This window comes from Equus caballus, chromosome 4 (genome assembly GCF_041296265.1).
Source record: "Equus caballus isolate H_3958 breed thoroughbred chromosome 4, TB-T2T, whole genome shotgun sequence".
Classification (NCBI taxonomy): domain Eukaryota; kingdom Metazoa; phylum Chordata; class Mammalia; order Perissodactyla; family Equidae; genus Equus; species Equus caballus.
The window spans coordinates 94,169,916-94,191,633 of NC_091687.1; the positions used below are offsets into that span (position 1 = coordinate 94,169,916).

Consider the following 21,718-nt stretch of genomic DNA (forward strand, 5'->3'; position numbering starts at 1 on the left):
TTTTTTTAGAGCTGTTCTGGGTTTACAATAAAATTGAGAGGAAGATACAGAGATTTCTCATATACCCACTGCCCCCACACACGCGTAGCCTTCCCCATTATCAACATCACTCATCAGAACCATACATTTGTACGAAGGATGGTCCTACGTTGACACATCATAATCACCCAAAGCCCATGGTTTTTACCTTAGGGTTTACTCTTGGTGTTGTGCATTCTGTGGGTTTGGACAAATGTATAATGGCATATCCATCATTGTAATACAGAGAACTTTTACTACCCTAAAAATCCTCTGCACTCTGCCTATTCATTTCTCAATCTCCTCTGACAACCAATGATCTTTTTATTGTTTCCAAAGATTTGCCTTTTCCAGAATTTCCTACAGTTGGAATCATATAGTATGTAGCCTTTTCAGATTAGCTTCTTCCTCCACGTCTTTTCATGGCTTGAGAGCTCTTTTTTTTGCTCTTTTTCTTTTCTTTTTTTTTTTTTAGTGCCGAATATTATCCCATTGTCTGGATGTACCACAGTTTATTTATCCATTCACCTACTGAAGGACATCTTGGTTGTTTCCAAGTTTCGGCAATTATGAACAAAGCTGCTCTAAACATCCCTCTGGAGGTTTTTGTGTGGACATAGGTTTTAAACTCCTTTGGGCAGATACCAAGGAGGGCAATTGCTGGATCATATGGTAAGAGTATGTTTAGTTTTGTAAGGAACTGTCAAACTGTCTTCCAAAGTGGCTGTACCGTTTTGCATTCCCATCAGCAATGTGTGAGACTTCTATTGCTCCACATCCCTGTCAGCATTTGGTGTTATCAGTGTTCTGAATTTTGGCCATTCTAATTGGTGTAGAGTTGTATCTCATTGTTTTAATTTGCATTTCCCTGATGACATATGACATGGACATCTTTTCATGTTTATTTGTCATCTATATATCTCCTTTGGTGAGGTATCTGTTTGGATCTCTAGCTCATTTTTTAATCAGGTTGTTTGTTTTCTTATTGTTGATTTTTAAGAGTTCTTTGTATATTTTGGATAACAGTTCTTTATCAGATGCATCTTTTGCAATATTTTCTCAAGTCAGCAGCTTGTCTTCTAACTCTTGATATTGCCTTTTTCAGAGCAGAAGTTTTTAATTTTAATGAGTCCAGCTTATCAATTATTTCATTCATGGATTCATGAGTCTGGTATTGTCTCTAAAAAGGCGTCACCATACCTAAGGTCATCTAGGTTTTCTCCTATGTTATCTTCTAGGAGTTTTATAGTTTTGTGTTTTAACTTTAGGTCTATGGTCCATTTTAATTTTTGTGAAGGGTATAAGGTCTGTGTCTGGATTCTGTTTTTTGCATGTGGCTGTCCAGTTGTTCCAGCACCATTTTGCTGAAAACACAGTCTTTGCTCTGTTGTACTGCTTTTGCTCCTTTGTCAAAGATCAGTTGACTATATTTATGAGGGTCTATTTCTGGGCTTTCTAGTCTGTTTCATTGATCTATCTGTCTATTCTTTTGCCAATACCACACTGTCTTGATTACTGTAACTTTCTAGTAAATCTTGAAGTTGGGTAGCATTCATTCTCCAACTTTGTTCTTCTTCAATATGGCATTGGCTAATCTGGGTCCTTTGTCTTTCCATATAAACTTCAGAATCAGTTTGTTGATATCCATAAAATACCTTGCTGAGATTTTGATTGAGATTGCATTGACTCTATGGATCAAGTTGGGAAAAGCTAACATCTTGATAATATTGCGTCTTTCTATCCATGAACATGGAATACCTCTCCATTTATTTAGTTCTTTGATTTTGTTCATCCAACTTTTCTGGTTTTCCTCATATAGATCTTGTACATATTTCATTAGATTTATATTTAAGTATTTCATTTTTGGAGTGTTAATGTAATTGGTACTGTGTTTTTAATTTCAAATTCCACTTATTAATTGTTGATATATAGGAAAGCGATTGTTTTTTTATGTTAAATTTGTATCCTGCAACCTTTCTATAATCACTTACTAGTTCCAGGAATTTTTTTTGTTGATTCTTTCGCATTTTCTACATAGACAATCATGTCATACTTTTAATTTTTTTGCCAATCCAATGGCTGTAAAATGGTATCTCTATTGATTTGCAATATTTTGTGTATTGTTGATCGTTCTTTTTTTTCCCTCCGTTTATAAGCTTTATCCGTTTTTCTATTGGGTTGTCTTTTCCTTTTGATGTGTAGGAGGTAATTATAAATTCAGAATGGCTTTTTTCAGTTTATACATATTTTATCCCAGTCTGTTGGGTTATCTCTTCAACTTTTTTATGGTGTAGAAGTTTTACATTTTAATGTGTCAAATCTGTCTTGTCCTTGATGGTGTGTGTTCTTTATGTTTTATCTTAAATTTTATTCCAACCTGAGATCATAAAGATACTCTTCTATATTATCTTTTGACAGTTTTAAAATGTTGCCTCCTCACTAGGCCTTTATTCTCTCTGGCATTGACTTTTGTGAATGGTATGATCTAATTTTACTTTTCTTTTCTCCCATATGAATAATCAATTTTCTTTTTATGATTTACTGAGTAGCCCATTCTTTCTCACTGATCAATAATATTACCTCTGTTATATGCCTCAAATTTGTAGGAGCTCTTTATAAAAAAGAAATTAGGCCTTTGCCATGTGTACAAATGTTGTTTTCCTTTTCTTTTTTTCTTCTTCCTGTACCAACACCTTGCTTTTTTCACTTATCATGAAGATCATTCTATATCAACACCCAAAAATCTCCTCTCTCTGTCTCAAATACACACACAATACTGCAATGTATCTATATAGCATGATTTATTTTAATCAGTTACTTATTGATTAACACTGTTTCCTATCTTTTGCTCTAATGAATGTTTTTGAGTATACACAGTTTCACACAATTGTTGAGACAAAGTGTATGCTCATTTAAACATAAGATAGTTTTGGTCAAATTGTCCTCCAAGAAAGTTTTAACAATTTGTATTACTATCAGTACTGTATAGCTGTGCCTGTTTCTCCACTCTTTCCAATACAGTGTGTTATTAAGCTTTTTGATTTTTGCCAATCTGGAGAAAAATGATACCTCATTATGGTAGTAATTTACATCTCTCTTAGTATGAATGCCACTGAGTATCTTTCCATATGTTCGAGCTATTTGTATTTCCTTTTCTAAGAGCACTTCACATCCTTTGACCACATTTTGTTGGATTGTAGGTCTACTGATTTGTAGGAGCTTTTTCTATAAAGGAAATTCGTCTGTCACTTGTTTTACAAATTATGCTTTTATTTCTTTCTTTTTGCCATACATAAATTTTTTATTTCTATATAGTTCATTTTACAAATATTTTCTTTTGTGGCTTCTGGATTTTGTATTATGCTGGTCATGTGAAAAACTACAATTTGGAGATTATAAAAGAATTTCTCCCTATTTTCCCTAGCAATTTTAATGTTTCTTTTTGTTTTAAATTGTTATTTATCTGACATATTTGTGTGTAAAGTATGAAGTAGAAACCCAAAATTATTCTTTTTTCCAGGTGGAAGAAATACCAGCAAACCTAGTTAGATCAATGTGATTTGCCGAATGAGCCATCTTTTCTCCATTTGTTGCTCAGAATCACTGGTATGGGACTGAAAAAGGCAGATTAATCATGACTTAGAGTTTTAAAAGGCAAGTATCATAGAAGGTCAATGAATAAGAGAACTGAGGCTAATGTTCCTTGATTGAAATTCTGATTTCCTAGGGTTTTGACCAGCTAGAAAAGGAGTGAAATCAGGAGGGAACTCCCAGCTTATGAGAATATGGAGCAGCTGAGAGACTGAGATATGGCTAAGGTCAAAGAGTTGATGGGTTAGGAGGTAGGATTTGGAAATATACTACTTCACAGGTGGAGCACGTCCAGGAGACAACAAAGTGTGGGTTATGAGCATGGTAGTGGATTGCTGAATTGGGGTGAGGATGAAGGTCACTGGAGGTAAGGATTCTAGAAAATACAAGTATAGATGGCCTTTGAAGTCACCCATTATTACAATAGCTTGGGGCTAAAAGGAAAGCTGTTAGACGTCAAAGCCTACAGTGAATGAGGGGACTGCCTAGGAATTCAGTAGATTAGGTTACTGTGAAGTAGTAAAGGAAGGACATGAATCTTAAATGAGGGTTTTTTGGTTTGTTTCTTGTTTTTTTGTTTTTGAGGAAGATTAGCCCTGAGCTAACTACTGTCAATCCTCCTCTTTTTGCTGAGGAAGACTGGCCCTGAGCTAACATCCATGCCCATCTTCCTCTACTTTATATGTGGGACGCCTGCCACAGCCTGGCTTGCCAAGTGGTGCCATGTCCACACCCGGGATCTGAACCAGGGAACCCTCGGCCGCTGAGAGGAATGTGTGAACTTAACCGCGGCACCACCGGGCCGGCCCAAGGAGGTGTTTTTATATGAGGACATTTAAGTAATAATCTCAAAGTAGCAAAAGAATCTGCCTTTTTCCCCCATGACTTGTGGTTATTTGGGGTTATGGGAGAAAGAGCTTTCAAAAAGGCTGTAGAAGAAAAGACAGGCTTCATTTAAGGCTATATCTGTAAGAAGGAGATAAAGTTTTATGCAAGGAACTTCAATAAATATTTATGGTGTTCAGAGGCTGTGCTAGGCACTTGCTGGGCACTGAGGATGGAGTTGTAAACTGAACAGATGAAGTCCTCACCCTCATGTAACTCACAGTCTGGTGTCTGGCAACTCAAAAGATAGTCCACAGACCATCAGTAGCAGCAGCATTTGGGAGCTTAGTAGAAAGGCATAATGTCAGGCACTAACTCAGATATGCTGAATCAGAATCTGAAGTTTGAGGAGATGCCTAGGTGATTTGAATGCATGTTAAGTTTGAGAAGCAGTGGTCAAGACTTGACTGAGTCAAGTTTTAAACTAGACATGTTAGAAAGTAGAGTGTGTTATAGCCATCTACCATCATCTCCTTCGTCCTGGTAGCCACTTTAGTTCAAAGAGACCCTGCCCTTTCTAGTTATAATTGATCAGGGAGCACCTGACACCAGCTTAACCAATCAGCATTCCTTTACCAGGTATTTGAAAATGGCAAGGAAAGAGTGATTCAGTCTTTCTATTGGTTGGACCACTGAATGAGTAAACTCAAGTAAGTTACAGTGGCCATATTCTGGAAAGCAGAAAAAACTGGAAAGCAAAGAGAGAGAACAATGACGCAGATATATGGAGAAAAGCAGAAATGAAGAGAAAATGCTGCTTCAATCCCTGATCACCTTCCTGTTCTCTATCATTGTCCCCTGTATCTCTATATTACACTCCCACATGGTGTAAGCTAATATGATTTGGTTATTGTTGGGAACCAGAGTTCTACTCAATAAAGCGGATGCGGGTGAATTTAGAAGGCTGAGAACAAAGAGAAAAGGGTGATCTTGCTTCATAAGTGTGTATGTTGGTGGAGGTTGTTGAGAGATTTGAAGACCAGGAGCAGGAGATGGCCCACAGCATGGGGGGTAGCTCTGTGTGGAGAGAGGACCCGAGGGGTCTTCCAGAGCTCACTGCCCACACCAGACACATGACAAGCATTTACTGATCCTTCACATTGTCTCATTTGATCCCTGCAACAATTCAGCAAGGGAGCTGGTGCTAGCCCCATTTACAGAGGAGGAAAGCAAACTTCAGAAAGGTTAAGTAACTTGCTCACGGCTGCCAGGAAGTGCAAGGCGGTCATGAACTGGACCCAGCTGTGACAGACTCCAAAGGCCTCCGTCTTAACTACTTAAGCACCTAACCTCTATTAAAGGCGCTCCATGCAGGTTACCTAGCATATCCGTGGAACTTTTGAAAAATACAACGCTCCTCCCCTCCCAGAGATTCTGCGTGGGGCCCTGGTAGAGTATGTTGCAAAAGCATCACCAGGTGATTCCGCTCCCCCATGCAGTCTAGGTCAGGAAGTCCTAAGCCTGGCTGTGCATCAGAATGGTTGGGATGCTGGTAATAACGCAGAGTCCGGGGCCCCGACCGAGGTTTACACAAGCGGGATTTGGGACTGGGGCCCCGGAATGCAAACGTTCAAAGCTCGGTTTTGGACCCGCTACTCCTCACAGGCCTTTCCGCCGGTCTGACAGTTCAGGCGGTAATCCCAGGGCGCTCCGCCAGGGGGCGCGGAAGCGCGCGGAGCGGCTTCCGGGTGAGGCGGTGCGAGGAACGGGCGGGGCGGGGCGTGACCCGGAAGCTAACGACGGGGTCCGCCCTTCGCGCTGCGGGAGGCGGCCTCGTACCGGGCCACAGAGCTGCAGCCGCCCTTCGCGCCCTCCCGGCCGACACCATGCTCCAGTTCCTGGTGAGTGGCGCTGCCGAGGACCTGGCCGGGGTCTCCGGACCCCCCAGGCCGGCCTGGGCCCGGGGCCTGGGCGTGGGTCCCGCGTACCCGCAGCCCCCGCGCTTGCTCGTCGCCTCGCCTCTCAGGCTGGCCTGCGGGGTTTTGTTTCGGCCTCGCCCACATCCCTTTGCCAGTATTTTTCTGCAGCCGTTCGAATCCCTGAAACTTTGACTTGTCAGACAGAGCATGCGTTTTCAGAGCTGCTGCTGATGGTGCCGTGCCCGGCGTGCACGGTGTTAAATCTGGTTAAAGCCTAGGGCTCCTTAAGGACTTTCCGTAACCGGCCCCCCGCGTGGACACGTACCCACTCCTGACTTGGAGCGCTGCTGGTTGGCACTTTTGAGAGTAGGAGGGCGGGGGGGCCAGGAATAAATTCGGAATTAGTAAGACGCCCCACGAGGCGCAGAAGCAGCAGGCCGGAGCTAGAGGCTTAGGGGGCCCTCGTCAGACGTTTTATAGCTTCCAGACTTTGCGGGGGGCTGTTTGGTGGCATGAGTCAGACCCTGACCCTGGTCTGCAAGTAATTTTTCCAGAATGCTCATTTTGGGGAAAAATGAGTGTTACCATGAGTATACAAATTATTTCTCAGGGCTCTTTATTTCAGTTAAAAACGGGTTTTCTGGCAAAGCTCAGGGTATTTCAGATTGCCGGTGGAGGTTTCAGGAGGTCTTGCCAATCAAATTTCCAAGTGAAAGTCTTTCTTCCAAGCTTTTGTGCCTTCAAACTTGATGCTTTCAAGCTCCAATTCTGATAAGAAGCAGGTATTCTAGCATCTTCTAGGTGGCCAGTGAAAGTCTGGTGCTCTAGGGAAGAGATGCTTTCCCAAAGGTTATATTCTTTATCAAGGAAATTAAAGAAGAAAAAAATGCCCCTTCTGTCCTTTTTGAGATGGTAATTGATTTTTAGTTCTTTAAGCCAAAAGGAGGTATCTTTGACATAAACTGCCCAACTAAGACGAGGCAGCTGCTCTGCCTCGGGAAGTTTCCCCAGTGTTAGTTTAGGAGTCAACAAAAATAATTACTGTCACTTAGTTGTAGGAAACACTCAGGTTAAAAACAGCATCAGTCAGCCCTAAAGTGTAAGATGATATAATCGAGCCACCTACTCCAGCTGTAGCTCACTGGTAACCTGGGAGGACATTGATTCAGTTATAATCCTTAACTTTGTGAGTGCTTTTGCAGAGTGAGTTTATTTGGTTTTGCAGTAAACTTTTGCTGGGTATAAATATGGATGTGACTGATTGGAGAATTCACAATTCTCAATATTTAAGGAGAGATGCTGAAGCCATTCATTAAATTCCCAACTCAGAAGGAACTGGAACATGGATGTTCTCTTGCCGTCTGTTCTTCCACCTCCTCATTGCATTTGTTAAAAAGAAGTGGGTAGCATTACTTTTCACCTTGACTCTGCGTCTGTCAAATGGTTTACTAGCTATGAACTTGGGCAAGTCTTTCTCTTTGCCTTCAGGCATTTCATCTATAAAACAGTGGGGTTGAAGTAGATGGTCCCTAAATTCTCCTCCAGCTTTTAACCTGCGACATCATGTCCTAGTGCTGAAGAGGTCAGACTCCTGGGTTTGAACACCAGCTTCATCGTTTTTAAGCTGTGAGGACTTGGGCAGGTTATTTAAGTTCTCCATGCTTCACTTTCCACATCTGAGAATGGGAACCTACCTCATGGTTTTGTTGTGAGGGTTAAAAATGAGTTAATACATTAAAGTACTTAAAAAAATGACAATAAGGACACAGATATTGTTCACTTTCTCTGTTACAAGATATCAGTTGAACTCTGATTTAGTTTCTTCTCAGAAATGGGGATTAGTTTACTCTCAGAAGGGTAGGTGATGGGAAAAGTTTTGGAAGTGATGAACAGTCACAAGTTAAACGTGTGCTGTCATCACACATTTTGGAACCCTCCAGGTTGTTTCCTACAGTTGTCATTTCCTGGAACACTATCTGAAAACCAGTGCACCTGATTGTGTTGCTTATACATTCATTCGTTCTTGGATTAAAATGTTTGCCGTCCTCCCGGTCTCGAAAACTTGTGCCTGTGGTCCTGCTGCCTCTTTTCCCCTTCCTTTCGCTGCAGTAGCTTCTGTAATTGCAGTAGGGTTTTAGCTACAATTGTAAGGAAACTTGAAGGTTTTGACGGGAAGCCTAACATGACGGTGCTGCTGGGGGCTCTGTGTACGCTGCCTGTCGTACTGTGACTGGGGTCACATGTTGCTTTTCTTACCTCTTGAAGCAGCAGCACTTGGTACTCTTAATCACTTCCTCTTTAATCCCTCCACCCTTGGCTTTGGGATCCTGCGTCTCAGTACTTTCCAGTGTTCCTTCACGTTGTAACACACAGGGAATTATTTTTAGAAAGAACCTACACAGACTGAAGGTGACCAGCTCTGGGTGCTGGCTGCTCCCAGGGCTGAAGGGGTCCGTATCTTGGGGCACCAGTTGGGAAGTGGCACTATCTAATGCCTCCTGTTTGTACTGGCTAGTTTTCCCTTCTTTTGGTTACTGGTTGTTTCTCAGGGCTCAGGCCTTGGCTCTCTGCTCTGCTCTTGAAACCCACCCTTAGCAGGTGTGTTCTTTGTTATGCCGTCACGTTCACTTCTTTTGCTGACAGCTTCCAAAACTACCTTGAGCCCCTTTCTCTGTGTTCCACTTGCCTGCCGTCACCTGCCTACTGAACGTCTTCTGTCATCCCTCTATCTCAGACCCATCACGTCTGGACTCGTTACCTCTTCTCTTCCTCACCATCCACAGCCCAACACCTAACTTCTTTCTCCTTTCCCTGTCTCTGGCTTTTTCTCAGTTTGAAATATTGACATAATCTTTGATTATTTCTCTCCTTCATTCCCCATTTCATTTAGCTGCTGTGTGCCTGGCACATATATTTACCTGCTTTGTAATCTTGGGCAAGCTACTTAGCTGCTCTGTGCCTCGGTTTCCCCAACATAAACTGGACAATAATAGTTCCTGCTTTATAAGGTTGTGGAGAGCATGAGTTCATTCGTGAGAGAGTTAGAGTGCTCCCTTGCTCGCAGCAAGCACTCAGTAAATGTTAGCTTCTCTTTTAAGACATCAAGCCTCCATTCCTCACCTTACGAAAAGTTCTTTCTCTTCCTGCTGCCAAGTTCCTAGAGCAGATCCTTTTCACTCCACCCGTGGACTAGCTACACTAGGCTAGCTAGTGTAGAAATGGTAGGTTTTGAGTTGGAAGAGTTATTTTAGGTTCTCTAGTCCAACTAACACGCTGATGCTTCAGTCTCCACTGCTAAGGGGACACCCATTTTATGTTTGGTTGCCTCCAATTACAACAGGCCCACTATTTCTTCAGATAATCTCTTTCATTTTTGGTTGATTTTTCCTTACTGAGTTCTACTCCCTGATATTAAAGAGCAAGTCTAACTTTTTTGGGGGGGGGGGTGGGGAGGCAAGGAAGATTGGCCCTGAGCTAACATCTGTTGCCAATTTTCCTCTCTTTGCTTGAGGAAGATTGTCCCTGAGTTAACATCTGTGCCGCTCTGCCTCTTATTTTGTATGTGGGATGCTGCAACACCATCGTTTGATGAGGAGCATGTAGATCTGTGTTTGGGATCCAAACCCGCAAACCCCGGGCCACCAAAGTGGAGTGCCTGAACTTAACCATCACGCCACTGGGCCAGCCCAAAGAGTGATTCTAATCCACATGACAAGGCTTCACATATTTGAAGAGCATTATCTTGATACCTCTCTCTATCTCCCCACCCCCACCAGTCTCTTTAGGTTAAACATCTCTGCTTCTTCCACCCATTCTTCGAGATTTTAGGTTCATGCTAGTTACCCTTCTCTGAATATTCTAGTTTGTGAATCCTTTGTAAAACATGCCACTCCCACTAGTCTGATCAGCCAGAGAAAAGCAAGACTGTCGCCTCTGGTTCTGTGTATGTTTCCCTTGATGCCCTTGGTTTTGTCCTGTCTTGCAGCGGCCAGAGTAATCATCCAGGATTAATTGCCTTATTCCCACGCTCAGAAACTGTCAATGATCCCTGGGTCCTTCCACATCAGGTCATAACCACTCAAGTATTCTTGCTAATCTGGCCCCATTTTCCTTTCCCCTGTCCTTCAGCATCTGTTCTGTGTTTTAGATTGGCTAGGCTAATCTTACCATGCATACCAACCCGTGGACCTTCTTGCCTTCATACCTTCCCGTGTGGTTTTCCCTTTATCCTCCTTTTTCCCTTCCCAACTACTTTAAATGTCCCAGCTCTCATCTTTTTCTGTGAGCCTCCGTGGTGAGTTTAAGCTCCTGAGATCTTTATACTGTTATGATCCATCTCCCCATTTATTTAGGTCTTCATGTCTTTCGTCAGCGTTTTATTGTTTGCTCAGTAATAGTTGCACCTTCTTGGTTAGATTTATTTCTAGATAGTTTTTGTTTAGTTGTTGTGAATGGCATCCTTTTTAAAATTACCTTTTCAAATCCGTTGTTTCTGATGTATAAAAATGCTAATAATTTTGGTGTATTGATTTTGTATCTAGCAAGCTTGCCTGTCTTTTAGCTCCAGTAGTTTGTAGGTTCACCTGGAAGCGAATCAGTGGAGGCAATACTGTGAAGGCAGTCGTATCTCCAGTGAAGGCAAAAATGACAAGTTTTGTGTTCTTTTCCAATTTTTTATCTCTCTCCCTCAAGACTTCCACTAGTGAGAGTGGATATCCTAGTTTTGTTTCTGCTTTTAGTAGAAATGCTTCTCAAGTTTTAGTGTGATATTTCTGTATCTGATATTTTCTAACAGATTAAGGAAATTCTCTTCTATTTCTAGTTTAGTTTTTATTGTGATTGGCTGTTGAATTTTATCATGCTCTTTCCCCATCTGGTGATCATATGATTTTTCTCCTTTAATATGTTAATATGATTGACATTTGATTTCTTACACAAAGCACTCAAACCTTTTGGCCCATTCAGACTGTCATTTGGTGATGTGCTGTGTTTTGTTCACTGCACCTTCCTGTATTTTAGTCTTGTCATTCTAGAAGAGACCATAAAGTAAATGGAAAGAGCAGCATAGCTTATCCTTAGATTTCCCAAGCACATGGCACTTAGTCAGTACTTTGTGATTGATTTCATTTATTTAATTAGATAGTCCTCTTTTGCCTAATTACAGCTCTCAGATATTCGTGAGATATGTGAATATTTGAGTCAGCCTCCTTGAGAACAGGCAAACCACTTCTACCTGATGTACCTCTTTCTGGAGTGTTACTGCCTAAGTTTTTCGAGAATGTCCCTATTTAATTTACTGGCTCAATTGAAGAATTAAGTTTGGTTTTTTCCTTTCTTCATTCTCTAAGGAAAATTAGTGAATATAAAACCTAGCTTATCTCTTAAAAATGTGTTTCTCTGTGGTGGTAGTAGAAGGGGTATAGGTTATATCCTCAGCAGATTTTTGTTTTACTGTGTAGAATGTGGGTTTTATTATTACTTGAAGCAGTTGTTAGACACATTGGGTAATGTTCTTCACACCAAGTCCTGAGTGTTTAAAGACTAAGGCACAAACAAGGGTGCATTTTTTTCCGCTTTCTTGGAATGGAGAGGTCTTCTGACTGTTTATCCAGCTGAGACTAAAACTGAGAAATAAAATTATCAGTTTATCTTTTATTAATGTTATATAATGTGTGTTTTTGGTTTTCTTGTCACTGTGTAGCTTTTCTCACCTGAGACCATAGAACATTTTTAAGTGTCCTTTTGAATGCTAGTGGTAACTATATTTGCTAAATAAAATGAGATGATTTGTGGATTTCTTAAACCCTTGTCAGTAAATCTAATTCTATGTCATAACTTGGGTTTGGGTATATACTTTTTGAAAATGTAATTTGTAAGTCATATTTCAGACTTGTCAGATAGTATTAACTCTGGGTTCTTGCCAGGAGCCATCCCCAGACAAAAATTATAGCTTTATTTGCTGATCTACACACATAACAACTTTTTTTAATTTGTTTTATTTTTCCACCGAGCGGAGCATTCGAACTTAACCATTCAGCCATGGGGCTGGCCCCACATAACAACTTTTTGACTGGGGGAGCTGAGCAGCAAATGATGAGGAGAATCAGATTGATTTTGGAGTGACTTTCTACTTTTTAAGACGCAGTGATTCTTTATGTTAATAGATAACAGTGTTGTGACTTACCTGCTCAGCGTGTCTATACATAAAAGAGTCAGCTGACAACATTTTCCATGGAACTCTCATATACAAAGCCAACCACTTATCTCAGTGGTCCTCATTTTTTCACTCTGACATTTCCATTCTTTTTAAATTGTCGTCCAGTCTGGGAAACTTGAAGTTGTCTTTGATTTCCTCAGTTTTATCCCATAGAGCTGACATTTTACCAAGTCTTAGTGATTTTTTTAATAGTTTTGAGATATAATTCACATATACAATTCACATATCATACAATTCACCCATTTAAAATGTAGAATTTAATGGTTTTTAATATGTTCATAGAGTTGTGCAACCATCACCACAATATAATTTTTATATCTAATATTTCATTACTCCCAAAAGAAACTCCATACATTAGCATTCATTTCTCATTCCCTCACTCACCCCCAACCCTGGACAATCACTAATTTATTTTGTGTCTATGAATTTGCCTATTCTGGACACTTCTTTAAGTGGAATCATACAATACATGATCTTTTCTGACTGCCTTTCATTTAGCATAATGTTTTCATGGTTCTTCCATGTTATAACATGAATCAGTACTTCATTTCTTTTTATGGCTGATAATTACATTGTGTGGATATAACACATTTTGTTAATCTGTTCACCAGTTGACGGGCATTTGGGTTGTTTCTACCTTTTGGCTGTTACGAATAATCTTGCTATGAATGTTTGTCTACAAGTCTTTTGTAGTTATATGTCTCAGTTCTCCTGGATATATACCCTGAAGTGGAATTTCTGCATCATATGGTAACTCTGCTCAACTTTGTGAGGAATTGCCAGACTCTTTTGCAAAGTGGCTGCACCATTTTACATTCCCACCAGTAATGTATGAAGGTTCTAATTTCTCCACATCCTTGCCAACACTTGTTCATCTTTTCCTTTAAAGTCATCCTAGTGGGTGTGCCATGACACCTCATTGTGGTTTTGATTTGCATTTCCTTAATGACTAATGATGTTGAGTGTCTTTTCCTGTGCTTCTTGGCCATTTATTTGTTTATTCAAATCCTTTGCCCATTTTTAAATTGGGTTGTCTTTTTATCATTCAGTCATAAGAATTCCTTATACATTCTGGATACAAGTACCTTGTCAGATATATGATTTGCACATATTTTATTCCATTCTATGGGTGTCTTTTTGCTTTCACGATGGTATTCTTTGAAACACAAAGATTTTTAATTTTGATGAAGTCCAACTTATTTTTTATTTTGTCATTTGAGCTTTTGGTGTTATACCTAAGAAACCATTTCTACCTAAAGGTCCTGAAGATTTACTCCTATGTTTTCTCCTAAACGATTTATAGCTTTAGCTCTTACATTTAGACCTTTGATCCATTTTGAGTTAAGTTTTGTTTATGATGTGAGGTAGGGGTCCAACTTCATTCTTTTGCATGTGGATATCTAGTTGTCCCACCATCAAGTCTTAAAAAGACTGTTCTTTCTCCCTTTGAATGTCTTAGCACTCTGGTTGAAACTCACTTGACCGTAGGTGTAAAGGTTTATTCTTGGACCCTCCACATTCTGTTCTGTTGATCTTCATTGATGTTTTTTTTTTAAGATTTTATTTTTTTCCTTTTTCTCTCCAAAGCCCCCCGGTACATAGTTGTATATTATTCGTTATGGGTCCTTCTAGTTGTGGCATGTGGGACGCTGCCTCAGTGTGGTTTGATGAGCAGTGCCATGTCCACGCCCAGGATTCGAACCAGCGAAACACTGGGCCGCCTGCAGTGGAGCGCGCCAACTAAACCACTCGGCCACGGGGCCAGCCCCTGATTTTTAAGAAGAAAAACCATTCGTGTTGCTTGCTGTCCCCTGTGCCACCACACTAATCTGAACCTTCTCTAATCTGTATTTATTCAGCCTTTTTTGAGTACAGCTGCCAGGTGAATGCTTACAAAGCAGTGCTTTCATCGTGTTGCTGCTGGTAAAGAGTAGTCACTGGCTCTCTACCATTTTTGCCTGTGAACTTTGCTTGCCTTTTGAGGTCCATCAGCTAATCCTGCCCAGCTCTCCGTTTTTAAATTCAAATCCTCTTTTCTATCAGGCCTGTTTCTTTTATTCAGATCATCATATCCTCATTCCTGTCTTGTGCCTTGATTCTCCACATTCAGTTCCCTTCCTGGTTGGAGTTTTAAGACTTCCTCAGCATGTTTAGAGCCTTTGATAACAAGTTCAGTACATCGGTCTCTTTCAGGTATGGTTTCTTAAGAGAATCACCTCTGTAAGTGATTTTGCTACTAATGCAGGACCCAATTCTGGTTAGTTTTTCTTGCGTTTGTTACATTCAAGGTCCCCTGCTTGGCAGCTGCCTTCTTGTTGATATATAACTATTTTACTTATATGTAGCTTTTCTTCATATACGTTGTATATGTTCTTTAAGGGTAGAGACCATGTTATAATCCTTTCACAGGGCTGCATATAAAGTTAATTTTTAGTATATAAGGGTCTGCAATCCTTTAATCAAAACCTTTGGGAGCCAGATGTATTTGGGAAGTCAGATATTTTTTCAGATATTAGAAGGGTATTAAACTGCATATACAGTACTTTTTTACTTAATAACCCCAGCAGGGTCTGGGATAGCACTCTGTAATCAAATACATTTAAATTTTTGCTGTTAAACATATTCTCCAGTGGGGTATAGGGTGGGATCCTGTGTTTAAAGATTACTATTTCTATCACGAAGCGTGAGTATTTGTACTAAAGTGTGATAAATAGACTATAAATAGTCTCATGGCAGTTCAGGTCAGGTGTGATTTTGCTGCCAAATGAGTTATGTTAAATGTGTTGAATAGAGTTTTGAGTTTCAGAATGGTGGATTGTGGCACTTCACCGATTCTGAATGTACCATGTAATTGTAGGGTTGGAAAACAGTGTCTCTTCTAGTGTGCACTGCTGTGTGCCAGTTGACTTCCCTCCCTGGGCTCTTTGCTGCAGCCTCTTCTTCCCCACCCATTTGTCCTCTCCATCACTTTCATCATGTCACTCCTCTGTCCCCGAACTTTTGGTGCTTTACCATTTATTGTCCCCGATGTGTTTGTGAGAAGCAGCTCCATATTCTTAAAGTCTCAAAATGATTGCAGAGAGGCTGTGATAGTCATGTATGTGGTGCTGAGCTTGGGAAGAAGGCATTCCCCTTCTTTCTGCACTGACTTCTCTGCAGGGAATACTATGAGGGGGACCATGTGATGTGAAGGGGAACCATGGTGATGGCAGCCAGCCCTTTGGATGGACTACTGATGAGGCTTCCAGGTCTTGGCCTGGAAGAAGTTAAGCATTCTTGGCTTGCAGAGAGGTTTCAGACTCATTCAAGACCTTGTATCATCTGGCTCCAGTCTAACTTTTCAGACTAATAAGTCACCGTTCCTCAGATTTAGATTTTACTTTTTTATATTTTTAAGTTATTTATGTTTTTCTGTCTAAACTTGCCTATTGACCATCCCATGAACAATATATAAATGCTTTTCTGGCTTCATGCCTTTTCCCCAACATTTCTCTTAATATGCGACTTTTCTCTTCTTATGTTGTGCATTTAATTTTACATTATCCCATTGGTAGATCTGGCAGTATTCTGAAACCAGAATTGGATTATGACTTATCTAGAAGCCCATGATTTTTGTTTTGTGTTTTAAAATAACTGCTATCTTTTCATGTGCCCTATGCCTGGTGAAGTTGCCAAAGTGAAGCCACATTAGATAGGCCATATTTATTCTGAGACACACATAGTAAGAACCAGAAATCCTAGAGTGGTGGAGCTGGAAGGAATGTCATGAGTGTAAGGTTTTATAAACCAGGAAACTCAAAGCAGCAAAGCTCCAAAGTGGTCAAGTGTCTTGCCTAAAGGCACATAACTAGATAGTGGTATAACCAGAACTCTAGTTTATGTGTCTTGAAATTTTTTCAACCCTTTGTTCTTTCTGTTCAGTGTTGGAGCTACCATTCTCAGTTGATTTTTTTTCTCTTCTTTTAAGCAAAGTTAATACTCTTTCTGAAAAACCTCTGTCTACCTGGTTTCAACCCACAGGAATGAAAAAAAATCATTTTGCTTCTTAGTACCACCTTGGTAAAAATATTATTTCACAAGATGTAACTGATGAACTTAATGATCAAAAAATGGTCTGTGATTAGAGACTAGATAACCTGTTTTTATGCTTTTTAATTTACTAACAACAAACCAATTTAAATTATGTTTTTGGTGTTTAAAGCTTAGTAAGCGTAAAGCTTAGTAAGGACCAAGCTATATCCTGTTCTCCCATATGCATCTCTGACTGGAAGACAAGGTCAGACTACACCATGTAAGACTGATGGTCTTAAGTGCCACACTTTGTTTTTCTATGTTAACCTCTTCTATATAGTGAATAGGAGCAAGTTGGCTTAAAGAAAGTGATGAGAAAAAATCAGGTGCCAGTTTAAATTTATGAAATTAGAAATTAGGCATCCTGTTGGAGATTCTTAATTATTGGGGGAAAAGACCTCGGGTAATTATAGACCATCATTAAAACTCGAAGATTATGGAGCTTTGGCTCTTTTGATGTGAAAGGAGTGCTTTAAATTTTCATGAAACAGTTTATGTTTATCCAGTGGGATACATATTTATAGTTCTCTAAAGATCATGCCTGTCTCTCTTGTCGCTGAGTAAGAGCTGATTAGGGGACCTGTGTTCCCCACACGTCTTAACTGTTCTGCCCGTTAGACTCCACCCATGGCAGAGGGCCAAGCCATATGATCTCTCAGTTGGATGTTAGAGTTTCCTGTTCTTTTCTGTCATTGTATACAGTCATGCGCTGCATAATGACGTTTTGGTCAACGATGGACCTCATATATGACAATGATCCCATAAGATTAGTTCCGTATAGCCTAGGTGTGCAGTAGGCTATACCATCTAGGTTTGTGTAAGTGCACTCTATGATGTTTGCACAATGATGAATTGCCTAACAAGACAGTTCTCAGAATGTATCCCCATTGTTAAGTGACGCAGGACAGTATTTTAGTTTTTGAGTGTGAATCTAATTTAGGTTGTCCTCTGCTCCTTGTTGTGAATGACCCTGAACAAGTTACTTTGCTATCCCGGTCGTTCCTCTGGAAATATGAAGAACTTGAACTGTGAAAGTCCCTTCATTTTCTAAGATTCTATGATTTAACTGAATACTTTTTTTAATTGAATATTTTTTATTTGATGAAGCAAGGAATAACAGTACTTTGTAAGATCCTATGATTTAGCTAAATACTTTTTTTAATTGAATACTTTTTATTGATGTAGCAAGGAATAACAATACTCATAATCAAAAAAGAAAAAAAAATTGCAGCTTTTAACAAGAATCAGAACTTTGGCTTGGGTTTCTAGAACTTGCAGTCAAGTTTTTAGGGGAGTTCTGTGGGTCAAGGAGAATTTAGGATAGATTTGTTCAGCGTTGCCACTTATTTTCTATGTACTTTAGCCTTTGGGAGGATATTTCTGTGTTTATTTTATAGAAGAAAGATGTGAATTTCATCCTGTGCACAACCCCAGACTGGACACTGGGTTCTTTCGGAAACTGTCCTGAGCTCCTTAGGAGAACGTCTGTGTGGCTTGGTTTGGTATCAGATGGCACAGAACTTGCTATCCAGTGTAACTCTTCCTGTTCTATCCTTTCAGCTTGGATTTGCTTTTGGCAACGTGGTTGGAATGTATCTGGCTCAGAACTACGACGTAAGTGACCATATCCACCTCCTCCTTGATTCCATGTAAACTAATTTGTAGTAACTTGTACCTGTTGAAGTAGCGTGCATTCCAGCATAAATGAGGTCCATAGGTCTGAGGAAAAGGTTCTGAATTTTGCGGAAAGATTTTCCATTGTTTGAAAAAATAATGGAACTCACGGAAGCATCTGTCCTCCATGTCACCACAAGAGGGCAAAAACCCATCAGTCTCGATGGTCTCATGATGATCCTGAACTGCGTTTGTTAGCCCAGAGTAATTATTAAGTTAGAGTTTACAGTTCCGTGGAAAATCATGTGAAGTGAGAATTTAAAGATTAGTTGGATGATCTTTTCAGCCTCCCTACCCAGTAGTAAAGAGGACTAGAACTTTGGAGGTGGACCTATCCAGTGCAGCACATGTGAGGACAGAGTTTTGTGAAGTGGGGAGCTGCAGTAGTTCACTTTATAGATGGGGAAGTTGAAAACCAGGTGACACAATTGCTCAGGAATGGGGATCCTGGAAAGGTAATGTTTGTTTTCAAGAGTCAAGGAAGGGAAACCTCATAGTAACTTCTGACTTGTTTTGCAGTGAAGCTTTTAGGGTGACAAAGGGGATTCCCTTTGGGAACCTTCACTTGAGTCATGTGGTTTTCTGGGCAGGGGCTTTATTAATTTGTATCGCATTTGTTATTTATATAACAGCTTTTACTTGGAACTGGATTGAGGGGCTAAATGGGTAAAGTAGAAGTCAGGGTCTGGCTTTCTGGGAGGGAGCATATTTTAACTCACAACTTCTAATCTCCTTCTGATGCAGTTGTGAGGCTAAGAAATATCACTATTAAGCAGGCCTCTTTCAGAGGAAAATAAGAAGTTGTACAACCATTCATCTTGGAAGGAAGAAAAGTAAAAGAGTATTGATTAGATAGATGCAAAATTATGATAATCTTTTTTCTCTTTAAAGATACCAAACCTGGCTAAAAAACTTGAAGATATTAAAAAGGACTTGGATGCCAAGAAGAAACCTCCTAGTTCATGAGGCCGACTCCAGTACTGCCTTCTGGATGTACTGATTCTGCTGCTCTTGAGGGCCTCCTTTGCTATCTCAACCAAAAGCTTTTGTTTTCATCTCCAGCCTCAGCGAGTTTCTTCTTTGCTGGACCCTGTGTTGCCTTAGAGCACAAGTGGAGCCGCAGTTAAGAACTACCCTACTTTTCCAGCATCCTCACCTCTGCCCTTCCTCCTTCCAGCCTCTTGGGAGGTCCTAAGACTGGAATTATGGTGCTAGATTAGTAAACATGACCTTTAATTAGTCTCCCCTTATTCTTTGGATCTCTGCTACCTGTTTTCAAAAGAGAAATTGATGAGTTTTATATAGCTGATTAGATATAAATGATGCTGATTTCACAGTTTAGCAAGTATAATGGGTGTTTAAACTTTTGGTACTAAATTATGTTGTTTCAAAGTAATTAAAATTAAAATCTAGAAGCCAGTTTCTGGTGAATTATCTATTTTTTTATACTGTTGTCAGGCAGCTCCATAGTTGCTAATTTAACCAGTAAATCGTTTTGCTATGCATTAACCGAGAAACTATATTCTGAGAACCCTGTCAGGAACTGGGGAATTTAAATATACATAAAATGATGGCTTTTGTCCTCAGAAGTCATAGTCTAGTATGCATGTTTTTCCATAATGATGCATTTCATCTGGCTCTCTTCCCTCAAAAGAATCATACTTGTTTTAAGGGATTACAGGTGCATTTGATATTACATGGTGGATACATGAGAAGTTGTCTATAAAGGAAATGTTATGCCTTTTCACATTTAAAGAAATGTATGTACATTATAACTTTAGAGTGATTCTTATAAGAAAACTTTCTTTTTTGTTTTTTTCTGCAGTCAGAAATTACCCTTGTATTTGTCAAACATAGAATCAGTCCATATTTTTTTAATTGGAAAAAAAGGTTTAAATTAACTTTTTCCTCCAGGTCAAGATACAAAAGTGTTTTAAGGGCCCTCCCCCTCCCCGTCCTCCAGTGCTGTCCCCAGTTTCCTGTATACTCTGAGAAAGATTCTGTGCCTAAACAAACACACGTTGCATGGGGGTTTATACAGATAACAAGCTATATACAATGTTTGCCCTTTGCCTTTTTTTAAAATGGAGATCATTCCATATCAGTATGTAAGGAACAAAGAACCTCTTTCCTTTTTTGGCTACATAAGGTTCTATTGAATGGATATACCATAATTAATTTACTTTGCTCCTAATGAACATTTAGGTTATTTCCTTTCTTTTGCTTTTACAGTGATAACCTTGAACATAATGTTATTATGCATATCTGGGCGGGGTATAGCTATAAGCTAAAGTCCTAAAAGTGTAATTTCCACTAAATATAGATAAAGTCCCACTTCAGTGGGTGTTTTGTTTCAGAAGGCTTTTTGGGCAGCTTCACTGGTAATGCCATTTCTGAAGACACTTTAGCAGAATCAGTAACCTGGAAGAATTAGTTAGAGACACCTTTTTTCAGACAGTGATGACACTAATGCTATATGTGATTATAAAATAAAGTGATTCTGCGTCTCTTTGAAAACATGGATCTCTCATATATGGAGATAACTTTTATCCCTATCAGGGCATCCTGGGTGTGAGATAGATTAAGATCATAGTATGGTTTGGCTTCTCTCTAGCAGTGTGATCATAGAAAAGCAGCTTATTTTTCTGAAACTGTTGTATTCTCTGTAAGATGTGGATGCAATACCTACCTCATAGGGCTTCCATGAGACACAGTTAAGATAATGTATGTGATGTGTTGCACAGTGCTTTGCAAATTGTCCAATAAATAGTAGATATTAGTCCAATCATGCTGCTTTTGGTCAGAATACTTTTGTTTTTCTGCAGTTACTTTTGGAACCAGGGTATGAACCATGCAAAATTTGTCATCATTCTGTGGTCTCTCTCTTGGTTGTTGAAAATCTGTAGTATCCACCTTGATCATACTACCTGGCTCACAAGGTTTGATCATGCATGACTGAATTGTTATGAGAATGAACTACAGCATTAAAGGATAAGGCTTACCATCCTTGAGGGTGTTCAAAATGCCCCAGGCTTAGACATCTGTTTCCACAGAGGGATTCCTTGTTATCAGCCATGGTAGGATTGTTATTTGTGTATGTGATCTCCCAGAGTGGTTGCTTTAGGGATGAAGTTCACTTGGATGTTATAAGATTACGTCTCTATGTATTATATCTTGTAAACAAAGCTCATTTGAATTTAGGGCTTCCCTCAAGGGTGACACTCAACCTTGCTGATAGGATCATTTCTACCAGCGGGAGCCATCCAGCAAATCAGTCTTTGCATTCACCTTCACCGTGTAAACTGCTACACAGTGAATACAGGCTGACTTAGTGGTCACCATTCAGATACCCTCTCATAGTTTTAGGTTCTTGCAGCAGTGACAGGGAGCTCAGAGTTCTCAG

General features: G+C 39.9%; 1 protein-coding gene across 1 annotated transcript; it reads left to right on the top strand.

Annotated features, from left to right (window-relative positions):
* The first annotated feature begins 6,235 nt into the window (after window positions 1–6,235).
* Window positions 6,236–21,102, top strand: STMP1 (short transmembrane mitochondrial protein 1). Its single transcript, NM_001433565.1, is given in 3 exon segments — window positions 6,236–6,335; window positions 18,202–18,255; window positions 19,207–21,102. Coding segments are annotated over 3 exon segments (144 nt in total). The 5' UTR covers window positions 6,236–6,320; the 3' UTR covers window positions 19,282–21,102.
* Window positions 21,103–21,718: the final 616 nt, after the last annotated feature.